At 43.2% G+C, this 17,006-nt stretch overlaps 1 protein-coding gene across 2 annotated transcripts; it reads right to left on the bottom strand.

Moving 5' to 3' along the window:
• Positions 1–4,830: 4,830 nt before the first annotated feature.
• LOC135487120 (protein shortage in chiasmata 1 ortholog-like) lies at positions 4,831–16,906 on the bottom strand. 2 transcript variants are annotated; one of them, XM_064770508.1, is made up of 22 exons: positions 16,855–16,906; positions 16,276–16,522; positions 16,000–16,105; positions 15,521–15,708; positions 15,134–15,302; positions 14,839–14,953; positions 14,462–14,609; positions 13,946–14,204; positions 13,522–13,619; positions 12,978–13,229; positions 12,229–12,702; positions 11,766–11,939; positions 11,240–11,380; positions 10,842–10,993; positions 10,443–10,570; positions 9,971–10,267; positions 9,575–9,814; positions 8,986–9,208; positions 8,472–8,515; positions 7,740–7,842; positions 5,522–7,484; positions 4,831–5,312 (listed from the first exon to the last, which is right to left on the bottom strand). In XM_064770508.1, the coding sequence occupies exons 2-22, from the start codon at positions 16,439–16,441 to the stop codon at positions 5,116–5,118; spliced, it is 5,637 nt and encodes a 1,878-aa protein (XP_064626578.1). In that variant the 5' UTR covers positions 16,442–16,522; positions 16,855–16,906; the 3' UTR covers positions 4,831–5,115. The 2 variants fall into 2 exon arrangements, with proteins under 2 accessions (XP_064626578.1, XP_064626577.1); XM_064770507.1 differs by lacking the exon at positions 16,855–16,906 and having other exon boundaries at positions 16,276–16,716.
• Between the last annotated feature and the right edge of the window lie 100 nt (positions 16,907–17,006).

Here is a 17,006-nt window from a genome sequence, read left to right as displayed (position 1 = left end):
CAAGTAAACATTACAAGCAGGTTGTTCCAGGTACAATAGCTGACATGAAGTTGTCTCTATAGTCAGGCTGGGCCTGTCTTCAAGAGCACAGTAATATAGAAGCTCTGCCAAAAGTGGAACGTTCCTAATATTGTCCCAGGTACATACAGCAGGAAAGATGTACCACGAGTTGTCTCTATGTCAAGTTGTGCCCGCTTCAAGAGCACCGTGAGATGGTTGCTCTCCCTGAGTCGGATGTGTCCTGATGTTGTCCCAGACTCATGATGGTTTCAGTCACCTTACCTCAGATCAACAAAAGACAAATACAGGGTGCAACAAACGTATAGATTGTGATTCAGACTAAACCAAGACGGTTCGAATCACACCGGATGTGGCAAACGATACACCCACCTCTTCCCCAACTCCACACGAGGTACTCACATGTTGTATCAAACTTGAATGATGCAGATGAACAGTGGCTGTCGCATTAAGGGTAACCAGATCTGTCCCGCTCTGCATCGGGCATCTAAGGGCCTATCAAACTGATAGACTGTCCAAGTGACTGATAGACTGTCCAAGTGTCCAAGTGACATAAAGAATCCCGGAGCGATACTTCTGGTTACATTGGATGTGACAACCCGTTCATCGCACAGGGCTAATTTGAGACAGGCCAAACCTCACACAGCCCGCTTGCACCTCTCTTTTACCTGGGAAACCATATCAGTCTTCTATATCTTTGAGAAGGTTGTACCCAGCTCGATAAAGTTCTGCTGCCTGTCCCGCCGTCCTCTCAACCGTTGAGAGAGATGAGACAATCACACCAAGCCCGATTATGTCCTGCCGGCGCCCAGCCGTCCTATCAATACGGTGACAGAGACAAGGCAGTCACATCCAGCCTGCTTATGTCCTGCTGGCTGCCCCGCCGTCCTATCAATACGGTGACAGAGACAGGGCAGTCACACCCAGCCCGATTATGTCCTGCTGCCTGCCCCGTCGTCTTGCCAACACGGTGAGAGAGATGAGAGAGTCGCACCCAGCCCGATTATGTCCTGATGGCTGTATGGGGGATAGGTCATGCCCCAGACATCAACAATCTGTGATCCTCAATATTGGTCACCATGGCATGCATGCATGCATATCTTAGAATAAATTAACTATGTTGCATATACATGGCTGTATAGCAAAATAGTCAAAATTAGCAAAGATATGCACATGTCACTGTGCTACGAGTATTTGGTCAGCAGGCGTTCGTCTATTACGCGATCACGACCACTTCAAAACGTTGAGCAGATAAACGAAAGTTTGATACCTAACTAATTTCTGAAAGATCAATATTTTGGTTTTGCTAATGTGCCTTCACTAATATGTTCTTTCGTTTTCATCTCAAGAAATATCAACCTGAAAGTGATCTTGATTTTATCGATAGATACCTATTACACCAATTAATATTCTTATGTAAGAGTTTTTTAAATATATTTGTCATAACAATTTTACAATACCCAAAATATGGGTCATACCAGCAGACCACAGGCCTAGTCTACATATAGGCCCCTACTATAAATCAGATACTTGGTCGTGGTCAATTGGACAGATTACCACTCGGAAGAGATTGTCCCCATGTTTATTAGAAATGTCTTTAGGACCGACTGACTGATGAGACTGCCCATATGATTATTGGAGATGTCTCTTGGACAAATTTCTCTTCGAGTAATTTCTAATTGAGGAGCCAGCACAATTAAATACTCCATTGGCATGTGTGATGTTATCATCAGTATCTTTGTCACAATTCTGTATCCACTTTCATCTCGGTTGTGTTGGCATTTGTTTCAGGTATCGCACATTCCCAGAAACCCAATGTTCTGTTGATTGTTGTGGATGATTTGAGACCAGCTATTGGCTGCTAGTGCTACGGCTAAAAATCAAACGAGGACTGACAACGAATTTGAGGGCTTCTTTCCAAAATTACACTGCAGATAAATTGATCAAGTAAAGTATTTTTATGTAGATATTGACGTCATTTTGGTGGCACGTTTAAGATGACTGTGGTCCCAAGTAGTACTCAAGTTGTACTTAAAGAGTTGTCAGGTAGATATTGTGTACTGCCAGTCTCGTGAGATCAGATAACCAGCTGGCAGAGGTTGGTTGTTCCATTGTCCGTCCCCAGCCCCCCCCCCCCACTCCCCTTATTTAGGGGGTACATAGGCTTGTTCCCAAGTTTTAAAATCACCCCCTAATGGAAGGAAACAGCATTTTTTTGTACCCCCTATTTGCGGGCTTTTGTGAGGAAATTGACCCCCTATTTGAAGGAAGGATTTGATCTTACCCCCCTAATTGAAGGGAGTCTTGGATCCCTACCCCGAGGATTGTGTTTGATACCTTGGTGATAGCAGGCTGTGTTTCCTCTTCATCATCATCAAGGGAATTGACGGTGAAGGATCTCGTGGCATATCGGATGCGCATCCGATGACGGTAATTGACGGTAAAGGATCTCGTGGCATATCGGATGCGCATCCGAAGACGGTAAGGGAATTGACGGTGAAGGATCTCGTGGCATATCGGATGCGCATCCGATGACGGTAATTGACGGTAAAGGATCTCTTGGCATATCGGATGCGCATCCGAAGACGGTGAGGGAATTGACAGTAAAGGATCTCGTGGCATATCGGATGCGCATCCGAAGACGGTAAGGGAATTGACGGTGAAAGATCTCGTGGCATATCGGATGCGCATCCGAAGACGGTAAGGGAATTGACGGTAAAGGATCTCGTGGCATATCGGATGCGCATCCGATGACGGTTTTATATACATATATGTATATTTATTTTAGTTTTACACTATTATGTAAGTGCCAGCTAAAAGCTATAGTGAGCTCTCACAACTGTTTGACAGTCCTGGCTGAGATGAGATGAGACGGTCACAGCCAGGCCAAATGAGACGGTCACAGCCAGGCCAAATCAGTCCTGGCTGTGACTGTCTCATCTCTCTAACCATGTTGTCAATTACACGGTGGAGCAGCAAGGACTGATTCGGCCTGGCTGTGACTGTCTCGACTCTCTTTCACCATGTTGGCAACACGACGGTGGAGCAGCAAGGGCTGATTCGGCCTGGCTGTGACTGTCTCATCTCTCTCACCATGTTGGCAACACGGTGGAGCAGCAAGGGCTGATGCCGCCTGGCTGTGACTGTCGTCTCATCTCTCTCACCATGTGGGCAACACGGTGGAGCAGCAAGGGCTAATTCGGACTGGCTGTGACTGCCTCATCTCTCTCACCATGTTGGCAACACGCCGGCTGTTCATGTCAACGTGTTGAGAGAGATGAGACATTCACACCCAGTCCGAGAATGTCATTGTGCCTACTCTACCGTCCTGTCGACATGGTGAGAGAGACGAGACAGTCATATCCGGCCCGAGTATGTCCTGCTGCCTGTAGTGCCCTCCTCTCAACCCGTTGAGAGAGACGAGGCAGTCACACCCAGCCCGATTATGTCCTGCTGGCTGCCCCGCCGTCCATGTCAACCTGTTGAGAGAGATGAGACAATCACACCCAGCCCGATTATGTCCTGCTGGCTGCCCCGCCGTCCATGTCAACCTGTTGAGAGAGATGAGACAGTCACACCCAGCCCGAGTATGTCCTGCTGGCTGCCCCGCCGTCCATGTCAACCTGTTGAGAGAGATGAGACAGTCACACCCAGCCCGAGTATGTCCTGCTGGCTGCCCCGCCGTCCATGTCAACCTGTTGAGAGAGATGAGACAGTCACACCCAGCCCGAGTATGTCCTGCTGGCTGCCCCGCCGTCCATGTCAACCTGTTGAGAGAGATGAGACAGTCACACCCAGCCCGAGTATGTCCTGCTGGCTGCCCCGCCGTCCATGTCAACCTGTTGAGAGAGATGAGACAGTCACACCCAGCCCGAGTATGTCCTGCTGCCTGTACCACCGTCCATGTTGACCTGTTGAGAGAGCTGACAGACAGTCACTCCCAGCCCTAGTATGTCATTGTGCAGGCTCTACCGTCCTATCAACACGGTGAGAGAGATGAGACCGTCACACCTAGCTCAAGTATGTCCTCCTGGCTGCCCCGTTTTAATAAACCCTGCAGATGTCTCTCGTGGAACTGAGTGAAGGTGGCTGAACCGTTTGTGCACACCCAGCTGCCTCATTGGGGATTCTTTAAGGTTAAGTCAGTAGGATGTCACAGCCAGGATAACAGTCAGTAGGATATCACATCCAGGAAGTCTTTATGGTTGTCACCTCCAGAAGTTGGGGACATTTCTTCGGATGGACAAATCTTGTCACCCTGGATGTGACATGGATTCTTTAGGGTCCCAGTCAGAAGCACAGTCTATTAGTTGATACACCCTGTAGATGTATATCCAAGGAGATGAACAGTTTGTCACATCCAGGGTGGCCAGAAGTGTCATTCATGGATTCTTGAGGTGCAATCAGCAGCACTATCTATCTCTTTAGGAGCTGATCCGAGATAGTTTGTCCATACAAGCCTACCAGAAGTGTCACTAGCCCAACTATGCAAAAGCACAATTACACAACCTGACCATACCAAGGACATGTGCGGGATCTGTAAAATTGATCTAGCCATTAGACTAACTCTGTCCAAGGACATAGTCACATTCTGTCGAAGAGCCAAGGACATCGTCACAATCAGTCAAAAGATCTTGTGTGCTGTAAGAGGAATGCAGATTCAGGCCAGACTAAGGAGAATCCAGCCATCCTTTGAGAGCTAGGACACTTTAGGATGATACAATCTTGCCAGACATTTTGTCTTGGAGTCTTTTCCAAACAACTGATGACAATGATAAGTAAAACATCACTTAAGAAATAACTTTATTGCAATAGAAAACGACACATCAACAAAATAACAACATTTTCAACAGCAAATAGAAAAGTCTGTAAAGTAGACATAAGAACAATAAGAAAAAACATCGGCAAAAAGGAAATTTGTACAACTCGTTTGCAAAGACTAGCACCAACAACACAAAATGCTCATAATGGTCACTGTCTTCTACACTTTCACCACATATTCAGCTGCATAGTCAGTCTTTCCATGTGGAACCTATTCCTCAAGAACTGTAAGGGACCTAGTCTTAGAGGTGAGGTGCAGCTCGCACACTCCATAAATCAGATAAACGTGAGCCTTGTCTGTCCATCCTTTGCTCCAGGAACCTTTTCATATATGAGGCGACGTTTCCTCAGCCACACCTGCGGTGTCATCACAACTCTTTGGCCTGGAGTAATTGATGGGCTTGGGTGGTAGAAATCAGAACAGTTCTCTTCATCCGAGTTGAGGTCCATTGGTGGGGAATCATAAGAATGATCTGAAACAGTAATCAATGTTTCATCGAGAATAAATGCTTTCTATTCACAGACAGGCTTCAATTTTCCTGTGTTTGACTTGTGAAGACAGTCACAACCCGGTGACATCCCTAGAGGAGACACCAATAATACCTAGTGGAGTGAATGACAGGTGATCTGTGCAGTGTCTTTTCATAGTAAAGGCCAAGGTTTAAAAGAGTTGTGTACTTACTCAAGCTCACTCCCTGCCTGTCCTGCAGAGTCTCTTCACTACCACCAATTGCTAGACCGAGTGCTTGCAATGGCCGCCTCACTGTTGGTGTGACTGGGGCTACTCCTGGGATCTTCCTTGCTGGATTGGTTATGGAGTGCTGACTGTGAGATGTATAATGTGCTGTCATGAAGGGCATATTGGTTTTATGGCTTGAATAGGACTCAGACGACCGAACAGAAGGATTAATTTCAGAAGAACCAGCAGTAGCAGTAGGTTTGAGCCTATCAACTGAATAACCATACTCAGTTCCCCTGCTAGGATCTCTCTGTGGATTAGAATAATGTTCAAATGAATTCCCAGAATGGAGGTTCATCACAGGGGGCATTTGAATGGATGATGAAGTGTAACTTGGTTGCTGAAGGTAAGAATTAGCAGGATCCACTGTACATGACAAAGGATATAGTCCTCCTGGCCTGCTAGCATGAGACAAGACAGCAGGATGTGACTGATTAGAAGTGTCTCTCTGCTTGGCGTTTCTTCCATCAGAAGCAGGCTGTGGCGATTCAACGTCAATAGGTTCCTGTTTTATAAAGGCAACCCTTTTGATTGGGTCGCCCCTGTTTACATTATCCTTGCTGCTGTGACCCACCGAATCACAAAACGCAGGCCTTCGTTTTGAACTGAAGACATCCCTCAGTGGTTGTGCCTTTTTGCTTGGTAGAGGTATATGCACCCCAAGGGTAGTTGAATGTTCTATTGATTTCTGATGAGCATGTTTGGGCTGGCTAACCTGAGACATATCAGAAGCACCAAGATAAACCGATGGTGGACTGGTCCTCGACAACTTGTGTTTGGAAGGGAACTGAGCCAAGCCCTCACGTTCACGTGGAATGGAGCCATGATTTTTGTTTAATAAAACAGTTGGGTTCTCGTTTTCTTTCAGAGACGTTTTCTCTCTTGATTGCCGGACTTCCTCTATCATGTCTGCCACAGACCTCCCACTTGTTTGGTACACAGTCTGTTTGGCTCTTGATTGTTCAACAGCACTGTCTGCATTACTCCTGTGTAATTCTACATCAGATCTACAACCCTCTGAACTGGTAGCTGAATACGCAGAATAGGCCCCACTTTTCACAGGATGCGACTTCTTTGGCCATCTGCCATTGTCAAATTCATTGCACAATTCCAAATGAGACCTTTCAACACAACTTCTTCCCCGATCAGAGGCAGACCTGACCCTTCCCTGGGTATCAGATTTAGCCAGGGTACGGCTGCCTGCTGATGATTGCAACAGTCTCTTATCAGAAAAATCTGTGAATAGCTTTGGTCGTTTTGGTAATGAGATGTCAAACCTACCAGAGTTTGCACTACCAACTTTCTCCCACAAATTAGATGAACTGTCTCTGAACTTACTGCGAGTAGCACATTCAATTTGTCCAGGAGCAGTGAATGTCCTCGAAATTGTGTCTGAATAGTTCATTTCTTCCCTTAGGTTATACTCCATTTCATTGTCATCCTGTTGCATCAAGTTTTCAACATCACGTTGTTTTGTCATACATGTTGCTGTTTCACTATTGATGCCAACACTCTGGGGAATGGCGAGGCCCTGCACAGGAACATCATGCATAATCCTATCTTTGGAAGACAGTTCATCACTCTCACCATTCTTACTTGGAACATAATTGTTTGACCTTGCACTGTAACCATTCGAAATAAAATCAAGTGGAGACCTGCAGACAACTTCTGCTATGCTCTGTTTCGATCCCAAAGTTTCATCACATTCAACTTCCACTTGAACGTCAGGAATGACAATGTCTTGTTTGTTGTCTTCAAATCCAAATGTCTTCCCATTTGGGCCAGCTTGATTACCAACGGATTCCACTTGTCTTCCATCTTCTAATATATCACACTTGACTGGTGGCATATACATGTACTTAGAAAGGGAGATACCAGACCTCCGGTGTGAAAAGTTATGGAAACTCTGAAAGAACAGAAATAAAGCATTAGGTTAATATCAGTCTCATTTTCATAAGAATTTGGATACACGAAATGAAAAGTCTCATTAGAGGTTAGGATAAACACAAGAAAAGTCTATTATATCCATCAGAACCTATCGTTTTGCACTTTGTGACAAGATTTCTCCCTAAAGAGAGATCACTGATGAAGGAATTGTGCAGTATGAGTATGAGAGAGTCTGTGGATGCCATCGATTCCATCAAAGTACCTATTAACATACCTTCAGGACTTTCTCAGGTAACCATGGCACTTTCTCAATCAGTTCACTCAAAGACAACATCATCAGCTGAGACAGTGTGTCAGCAGTCAGCAGAATCTGGGCACTGGATGAAAGAGAAAACTGGATTAAACACCTTCAGCGCCGAACCACGTAGCTCTACGTGGCCCAAATCCCCCTCCCCTTTGAGCTGGTTATCGGAGTCTCATGGACAACATGAAAAACTACGCCATCGCCATCTTCAGGGCACGGTAGGAACTAAAAAGACAAGAAAAGGTAGTTTCAGTTCCTATCTTGCCCTGAAGATGGCGATGGCGTAGTTCTTTCAGGAGTCTTTTAAAGTTCTGAACTACGCCATCGCCATCTTCAGGGCACGGAAAGAACTGAAAGGACCATTTGGTATTTTCAGTTCCTACCTTGCCCTGAAGATGGCGATGGCATAGTTCTCTCATGAAGTCCACGACACTCCGATAACCAGCTCAAAGAGGGGGGGTTTGGCCACGTAGTGGTTCGGCGCTTGAGGTGTTAACAGAGCTGCAAGAAAAAGTATTGACCTACAACCTGACATACGTGTACTGGTAATCAATATAATTTGTCAACTAGCTTTTGAGCTTGGAACAATCCCTTTATCAAGATCCAGATAACAGATCATTGGATGCAGGGCTGCTTACCCTAGCCCACGAATTATGTTCCCACAAAAATAGGCCGAACTAGGCAAGCAGACAATTAACGTACCTCAGGGTGTTGAACCATGGGAGAGCAAGCAAATACTTTTCATGCTGAAATCAGAAGGTCAAGGGTTATTTGGTATCTCACCACGGATGCCAGCACGGAACAAGAACATACTGAATAATTATACAATCATTTATCATCAAGTAATAACAGTCTTCTTTGGAGTTCAGTTAGAATAAGATCGTTCATCTGTGGGACACTTTTTAAAGTTCCAAGCTTTGACTCACTGGATTTGGGTGTTCATCAGATATGATTGGGACTTAATCCCTTGTGCCCATTAGAACCAGAATATGACATTGATCCAGGCAGCTTGTCAAATTGTCGCTTGCATCCATCTGAACATGATTGTGACATTGTCTCCAATAGCCATCTGAACCAGACTGTAAACATTTAAGCGTGATTGTGACATTGTCTCTGTGGCCATCAAAACAACAGAAAAAATTACATCTATTTTTTGTCACTATTTGTGAACTGGTAGCATGAATCATATTCAGGAATATGTATATTGGATACTCACCTCGCTCATCTGTTCAGTAAGCCAAGTCCTATCCACCCAGTCCTGCTTGCCCCAAACACTTGTAGCCTTCAGTGATACATCACCAATCCGTCTTATCATCTTTGCAATGCCAGAAATACTGTTTACAAAGTTGACCTGGACGCTGAGTTGGTCCGAGGTGACTTGTGATAGTGTACCATACAGTTTACACAAATTGCCACCAACGCTTCCAGCGAAACTATATCTGAAATAATGAGCAATATGTAGCAAGTAATTCAATTATAGAGAGAACACTTGATCTATCTTCCCGAGGACAAAACAGCCTGCGGCCACATTGTCAACTGTCAGCATTACAGCAACATGACATGATCATGTGATCATAGGAATCCATTCGTTCATGTTGCCTCTTCCTAAAGACTTTTATCCTGGTATTGTATTTTAGGACTGATAGTATTTCAGTTGGAGGAGTACCTACTTGGAGCCTATTTTCCGTTTCATTTTGAACTTCAAAATCGACTGGGATTGAATCAAAGGTGTCATGCTTCTTTGTCAAAGACAGATATTTTTACTGGCACTACATAGCTGTTGAAAAAAGTAACTTAAAGCTTACTTAGTCTTCTCCTTCTCTGTTGTTGCAGAAAAGACGATAACCCAACACTTTTCATACTTGAGACTCAGGGCGATAATCTTCTCAACCAGTGGCTCCATCTGGTGAACCTCTACCAAATTACTAACGTTCTGTAGCACAATGCACGTCCTCTCGTCCACCACAAGATCAGCATGATGGAACTTATGACCAGTGCTGGTGGAGACTTGGCTGTACATTCTCTCAATTATGGTTATATTGCATCTGAAAGAGAGCAAAAACTGATAGCACATAAAGAACAGTATAGCCTCTCTGATAATGTCACCCCAACACTGACAGGTGCTCACCTTTGAATTAAGACTTTTTGATTACAGATCAGTGATCAAATAGACACAGTCACTGCAATGGATAGTTACTCACTTGGCCTCAAGGTGATGAAGTAGTTCAGTATTGGCAGTGACCATCTCTGATCCAATAAATGTGAACTGGTGCTGAGAAACTGCAGCCTTTTCAAGTCCTTTCTCAGGGCAAATAGTTGTCAGCGTTTCTCCCTTGACGGTCTTCAGGGAGAGGTATCTGATATTCTGTCTCTGACACAGTTCCTTCAGGGTCAAGTCATCTGTCTGCTCATATTCGACGACCAATGAGAACTGGGACCATTGGAAATCAGAACCAATCTGGTTGCAGGGCACAATGATACAGTTGTGATGGTCAAGACTGAAATAAGAACACTGATTTTTAGTCGTTGGTTTTGGAGGATCATGAAAGACAGGTGCTACAATGGTGTTAATAGTGATTCCAGCAGTATTTCTTACATTTGCACAAGGTAATATTACACAATGACTGACATTCTGCTATTGGTTTTGGCTTTCGCAGGCCCATTTACACCCACCTGTCCACCACATCTTGATGAGTAGGCAACTCCTTGATAGAAAATGGCTGGAAGTCTTTGACTTCTGACAATGCCTCGCAAATACATTCTCGAAGACTTGACAAGTCCCTCCTCAGGATAACAAGGATCTAAGCACAAAGAAAACAAACTAAAATCGATGACCCATCCCTAATCTCAAACATGCACAGAGTGTGCTGAAGTAACAAAATTCCTGTGGTTCAGGATTAGCCTATTGGATCGAGTTCGTGTCATTTACACTTTTTCAAAGAGACGATTGTCACAATTGTTGAAACCCCTTCTTTGATGAGGTAGATCAATATCATTGGACACCAAATGGTTGGGCAATAAAGACGTAGATCAACGTTGTTGGGCACCCAAGGAATTAACCGAGCTATTCACCTTTGGATCTTGGTCAAAGCTGACCTGTTTCTTCCTCTTATACCAGTGAGTGATGTTACTACACATTGCAGCCACCTTTGGATGAAGTACTTTCCCCTGTTGGAATCGGCATTGGGATTTGAATAGTTGCTGGCGAAGGGTGGAGAGGAGACCTGAAACATGAAATTCCTGGTTCAGAAATAAAAAATGCGAAGCATCCTTGGCAACTCACTGGTTCACACAGAACATCATAATCTTGGCAGTGTCCATTGCATCAACAAGACATGTTCATTCAGTGGCTGCATGGAATCAAAGACTTTGCAGAATGATTAAAGAGAACAGTCATCAAGCTGATGTAATGTATCATCATGGAATCTCCTAAGGTCACCTGGCATACAAACAAATGGGCACAACCTCACCTCCAAGGACACTTTTGTGCTTCTCCTGCATGGCACTTAGTATGGCGATAGCTGACTGAAGACAACAGTGGATGAGGTAGTCTGTGGCTGTCACTAAAGCATGCAACACCACGACAGCACTGTACGTGTCATCATACTGATCTGAAATAAAAGTTGCAAACTTAAGAGAAATGCATAAATAAAGTGATTCTCCAAGGACAACGACGGCAATAGAACGATGGCAGCATTACTGGCAAGATATAGAACCAACCTTGGTTTGCTAGTTTGCAGCTCTACTTCATCAGAGACTCTATGTCCATGTTACAGGTGACATTTACTAATCCATTTTTCAGGCAAGGGATTAGCATGAAGAGGCTTGAAAGGATTCCAAGAAGGGTTATGTCATACATGTACATTCTTTTCAAACACTGGAGGCTTAAAGGAAATTCATTGTGATTGGAGACGGTCCCATTTATAAACTAGAATTCACTAATTAACAGATTCAGTGTAAGGATTGGCCTAGCTGAGAGAACACTTGGCCTCTCACCTTCCTCTTGTGAATCTTGCATGGTTTTCTCATGCTGTTTGAGCATAAACCTCGTCACATCCGAGGTAAGACTGTCAAACCTATGACTCGCTGGTATGAGGTTCCTCAGCTTCAGGACGGTCAGATGTGGTTCAGCATGCAGGTGAATGGCATGGATGATGGTAGAGAAATCATCTTAGTGAAAGAAAGAAGCATTTTAATCCACAGAACATCATGCCATGGTGGATGTGTCTTAAGTCTGTGTGAAAACACTTCACAAAAACAGTCACGATTGGGCTCCACAGAAGCACTCAAGAGCATAAAAGAGCTGCAGCTACATGTAATACTGCTCTTACTTGAGCTTGACCTGTCCTGAGCAGAACAAAAGGACCATGGCTGCAAAACTGAGTTTCGCGCCTTTGACCCAAGGACTTGAGTGGGACATCCTAACTACATACTCTGATTGGACAATAAGGCAACCTACCTGTTAATGTGACTTCTATGCTCTTGGTCTTGGGTTTCTTTGGGTCTCTGCTTGGCGTAGTTGGAGTTAGTGGTGGAGTTGATACATTGACATGTGTCCGCTCTAGCTTCTCAACCATGGATGTCCTTGGTTCAGGGACACGCGTGGACAAAACAGATGCCTCACTTGATTTTCCAACACCCCTCATAAGTAAGAAGTTGTCCAGTGGATTATCAAGCAGCCGTAATCTTTTCAAATTGGATGGATCTGCTTTGACAGGATTGGCACCTTTTTCTCTCAATTTCAATGTTTTTGTGATCGCAATGGTTTGTTTTGCTGAATCTGATGTTTGGTGTGATACTTCGAGTTCTGATACAGACTTTTCTTTGGCTCTGCAAGGAGTGTCTCTGGATACTGTTCTCATCATTCCATCACTATTTTGTGTCTGATGTGAAGCAACCGGCATCTTGCACTGAATCAGCTCATCCTTCCAATCTGAAACAAGAATCACACCCAATGTTGCATTTATATTCACAAGACTCCGTAGTATGTAGATGATGTTTCTGCAGTACTGACTATCAAAAATATGAACTTGCCTGTATGCTCTAAACAACCAAACGAAATGGTAGACACAATCAAAGAAAACTGATGGCAAAAAACAACTTTTTGAGCTTGTACTGTTCAATGTTATGTCTGATGCACAATGAGAACAACTTGAGGTAAAGCAATGACAGAGAAACAGAAGAAGACAGTCATATAACAAAACTCACCAATGAAATACGCTCTGTCGTATTTCTCAAAGAGTGTCTTCCACTCCTCTAACTCATAACAATCTAAAGTCGAATAGGTCATCATTTCTGTTTTGGAGAACGTCCTCATCTCTTGCTCTGATGCTGAAATCGGATCCCAGTTAAGGTCTAGTTCAACATCAGCAAGGCCGCTGTCCTGTCTCAGGGATAGCATTCCTTTTGCATCAGCTATCACATTGTTGAACTCCTTCCTCCTCCTTGGCTCGACAGGCTCTATGAATCAGAAGTAGGGAAATATGATCACTGAGCACTTGAAAAACACAAATTCAGGTAAAAGTACTGTGGTTCCAAATGGTGAGGAAAAAAAGTCACGATGTCTCCCTAAACTAATGCAGCCAAAAACTCCAATATTCATTTGTCTCATTCTCTGTCATCAAAGATAATTTATTTGGCATTACTATTACACTGCCTCCTTTATAGCTTTAGATCATTTTGAGACCAGATCACCAGTTTTCCAATCTTTTACAACACCAATGAATTAGAAATATGAATGCAAGACCCGAACCTGGTAATCTGGCCAGTGTAAGTACATCACTGAAGTAATTCTCCGCAATCCACAATTTGCGCTCTATTTCATCTCTACTGGAAGGGCTCAAAACATACCTGAAAAAGAGCAACAATGAAATAGCCACTCTGTGTACAATTTAGAACAGTGAAGGCGAATAGAGTCCATTGTGACCAGCTGCTTTTGTTGGGATGTTGAACTTGAAAATTAACTTCATACTTTATTGTACTTTTAATTCGTGGTAGGACTGATTTAAAGACAATTATTGGCTATCCTTACAATGATCCAGTCCAACTTTTAGGAGTCGTTTTGGTAGAAATGCACGGAGAAAAAACAGCAGTGACAGTGTTTGCTTGTAAAAATCTTGAGAGTTCTAAGAGGCCTTAATTAGTCAGTGCCATGCAACAAGTACATGCATACTTACTGATGGCCAGTGATGGGTGATTCTTCAAAAGGCACCATATCTTTGACTCCAATTGTCTCAACCTGGACCTCAAGTATCCCGTGGCCATCAATTGGAGACTCCAGTAGTAATGGCTTCTCTTGGCAGTCATCATCCACACCTACAGAGTTCATTGCAGCGAAATCAGCACAGTTTGTGAGGTCATTAGGCGACATATCTACCGTTTCTAAAGGAGGCTTAACCTGTTGTTTATCATGCTCCTCAGCGAGGCTATTCATTTCTGAAATCATAACATTTTCCAGGCCATCAGGGTTGACTGCATATACATCTCATTTATAGAAGTCCTCAGTTGTACAGGATCCCTACATCGCACATCCTCAAATAATGATTAGGATTTGTGCAGGATTGATTATCGGAGTTAAAAGTGGTCCATCAGAAAATAAATTTACAGTTCATTGGCAATGGATGGAGATTTCAACACTTTCTATTGCAGAAGTGTTTTCTGAATCACAATATGGATCTCTGCACTCAACCTACCTTGAACTTGCTCCGATTCCTCGTCATCTTCAATAATGATTGGCTCTAGATTTACAGGAGAAAGAGATTCCAATACTTTGATTGTCAGTTCATTAGCTTCAGGTAGCTCCTTTATGAACAAGTTTAACTCCTCTTCTATTGGTTCCTCCTGGAGGGAAAGTTGTGATGAAGGAAACTGTCTAAATAAAGTTAGGGATACATCAAGGTGTCACTAAATGAAAAAATGATTTCAATTTCCATCTCCTGCTTGGCATGATGTCTGATGACAGGACATGTTTTCTGGACTTCCTTCAAGAACTAATAGTACAGTAATATGAGATAAACTCTGTTGTGATCAGAAGGGATAAATATTCTGAATTAAGACTAAGTTCGCCTACCAGTACATCCAATAGGAAATCCCTATCAAAGATTTCTTTGACAGGATGATGTTCTTCTTTGACTTCAGGGTTCTCAGCCATGGTAGAAGTTTCAGACAAATCAAACTCATGGTCCCTATAAGCAAAGAATAGTGGGTTTCAAAAACACAATACAAGATTGAGAACAGATATGGAAGTCACAAATAAACCAAGGCAAAGGCCAAAGTAGTTAAATTGGTGGTCCTTTAGAACAATGAAGATACACCCAAGAAGTTCTCAGGACAAAATGAAAATTGAACAATAAAAGAACACAAACCGAATGATGAGTTGTTCGCTGATTGGACTTCCTTCCTTGTCGACAAAGGGATCCTGGACTGTCTTTGGCCTTAACCTTCCCATGAGATCAGTCAACTGAGGCAAGTGGTTCATGAACTCACTCAGGTTATCTACCTCTTCAATATCTTCCAACAAAAAAGGTGTTTTTCCTGGAATAAAGCACAGATACTCATCAATAACACTAACACTTTATAACTAAGGAACTAAGAAATAAACTTCACATCATTTGCTTGTGGAATAGTGCAAAACCAAAATCTTTGATTTTAAAAACCTTTGTCTGATATTGGTTTTAGTTTTGGATTGTCAGAAGTATTACCTTTCTTAGGCCAGAACACTCTTTACTATTAAAACGATAGGATAAACCTACCTTCCTCCGCTGAGTACACCTCCAGCTCTTCTTTATAAAATGTTTCCTTATCTCCAAGTCCTTGACCTTGTTTGCCAATGGCAATGTCATCCCAAATGTCGTCTTTAGTTGGAGGAGGCAAGTCAGGATTGGAACTCAGGACGACTTCTGTTGTGCCAAAGTTTGCATCTTTCATTATACTTGTATCACTGGGTTGGAAAAGAACACCATCAGTTGACCGAGATATATAGTCAGCGGGTTCTTCAATACAAGTAACATCAAGAATGGAAATCAGAACAATAGCATTTCAAAAAGAGTCTTTCAAAAACTTGCTTCTCTCATTACTGGCTGATTAACTGCCCTCCCCTTTCGATCAAGTTTTTTAATTGTCAATAGAGTCAACCTTCCTGAGAAAATGAGGCAATATGCGATTCAATATTCAGTCCATCTGTCAACCCAACAGCATGGGAAACTTTCAAAATATAAACAAACTTTATTACCTGCATTTTTGCAATTCATCAGATGGATATTGATCCTTCAACCATGCAAGTTCTTTGAAGATATTTTCAGCTGTGGTATGGCCATCAAAGTTTGCATCACATTTCGCTAAAACATGGACAGAAGAGTCTTAGTTATGATTATTTAGTTTTAGACAAAATATTTAAAATGTGCTGCATGAAAAACATAAATTGCCTTCTAGCTGGTTGTTCTGTAACAAACCATTGACAAAGATAGATACCGAATACATTAAAAGTCAACATATCACAGACAATTACCTCTTTTCCAAGGCAGCCTAAACATATAATCTTCAAGGAGACCATTATGAGGATAGGAATCAACACACTCTAAATGCTGTGGTGTGGTGACGAGCATCCGATTCAGAGCTGTTCTTCTATGATTAACAGCCTCTGCGAGGTAATCAATGCCGAGAAATCTTGGCATGATCACTGTCCTGTTGGTGTCATGTCATCTCAACCCTTTCCACTTGTCAACTTGAAAACTGCATGGGCATGCCTGAATGTTCTAGAAAATAGAAGAAAGAAAGCACATAACATGTATGTACGGTAACCCATTTCTATCTCTGTTGAAATCTCCCCACTACTTCAAACAGTAGACTCAAGAGTGCCACTGCCAGTGAGGAATTGAGCACAGAGGCCCAGATGCAATGGCACCCAAGCGAGCAGCTACATGGACTAGAGCTAGACACGCCCACTCCAGACCATTCACCATAGGGGATAGGAGGGCGTTGGACTAAAGATAAATGGACCAAACCACTTCTGGCCAGTCCTGACACAAACATTCTGTATGCGTGTTTGTTCTTGGCAAGACAATGAAGACGTTAACCCATATCGGACCAATCCAATCCACGTAAGTTGGGGGAAATCGGCGTTATTTCAGTTTTTCTTTTGCTTAAAAATTCCAGTAGCAGACAACTTTATAAAGTGGCACTCGGCTACGCGACTGCAGTAAAGTAACCTCCAAGCAGCGCGCACCTGTCGCAGCGTAG

Source organism: Lineus longissimus, chromosome 4 (assembly GCF_910592395.1).
Source record: "Lineus longissimus chromosome 4, tnLinLong1.2, whole genome shotgun sequence".
Taxonomy (NCBI): domain Eukaryota; kingdom Metazoa; phylum Nemertea; class Pilidiophora; order Heteronemertea; family Lineidae; genus Lineus; species Lineus longissimus.
The sequence above is the reverse complement of the archived record's forward strand: the minus strand, read 5'-3'. Positions and strand labels throughout refer to the sequence as shown.

What these genes read in the sequence shown, in the direction of transcription:
- LOC135487120 (XM_064770508.1), bottom strand. Translation starts at nt 16,441, where the DNA reads ATGCCAAGATTTCTCGGCATTGATTACCTCGCAGAGGCTGTTAATCAT. An exon ending in TACACTGGCCAGATTACCAG is followed by an intron (nt 13,230 to 13,521) that starts GTTCGGGTCTTG and finishes TCTGATTCATAG; the next exon opens with AGCCTGTCGAGCCAAGGAGG. An exon ending in CGACAGAGCGTATTTCATTG is followed by an intron (nt 12,703 to 12,977) that starts GTGAGTTTTGTT and finishes TTCTTGTTTCAG; the next exon opens with ATTGGAAGGATGAGCTGATT.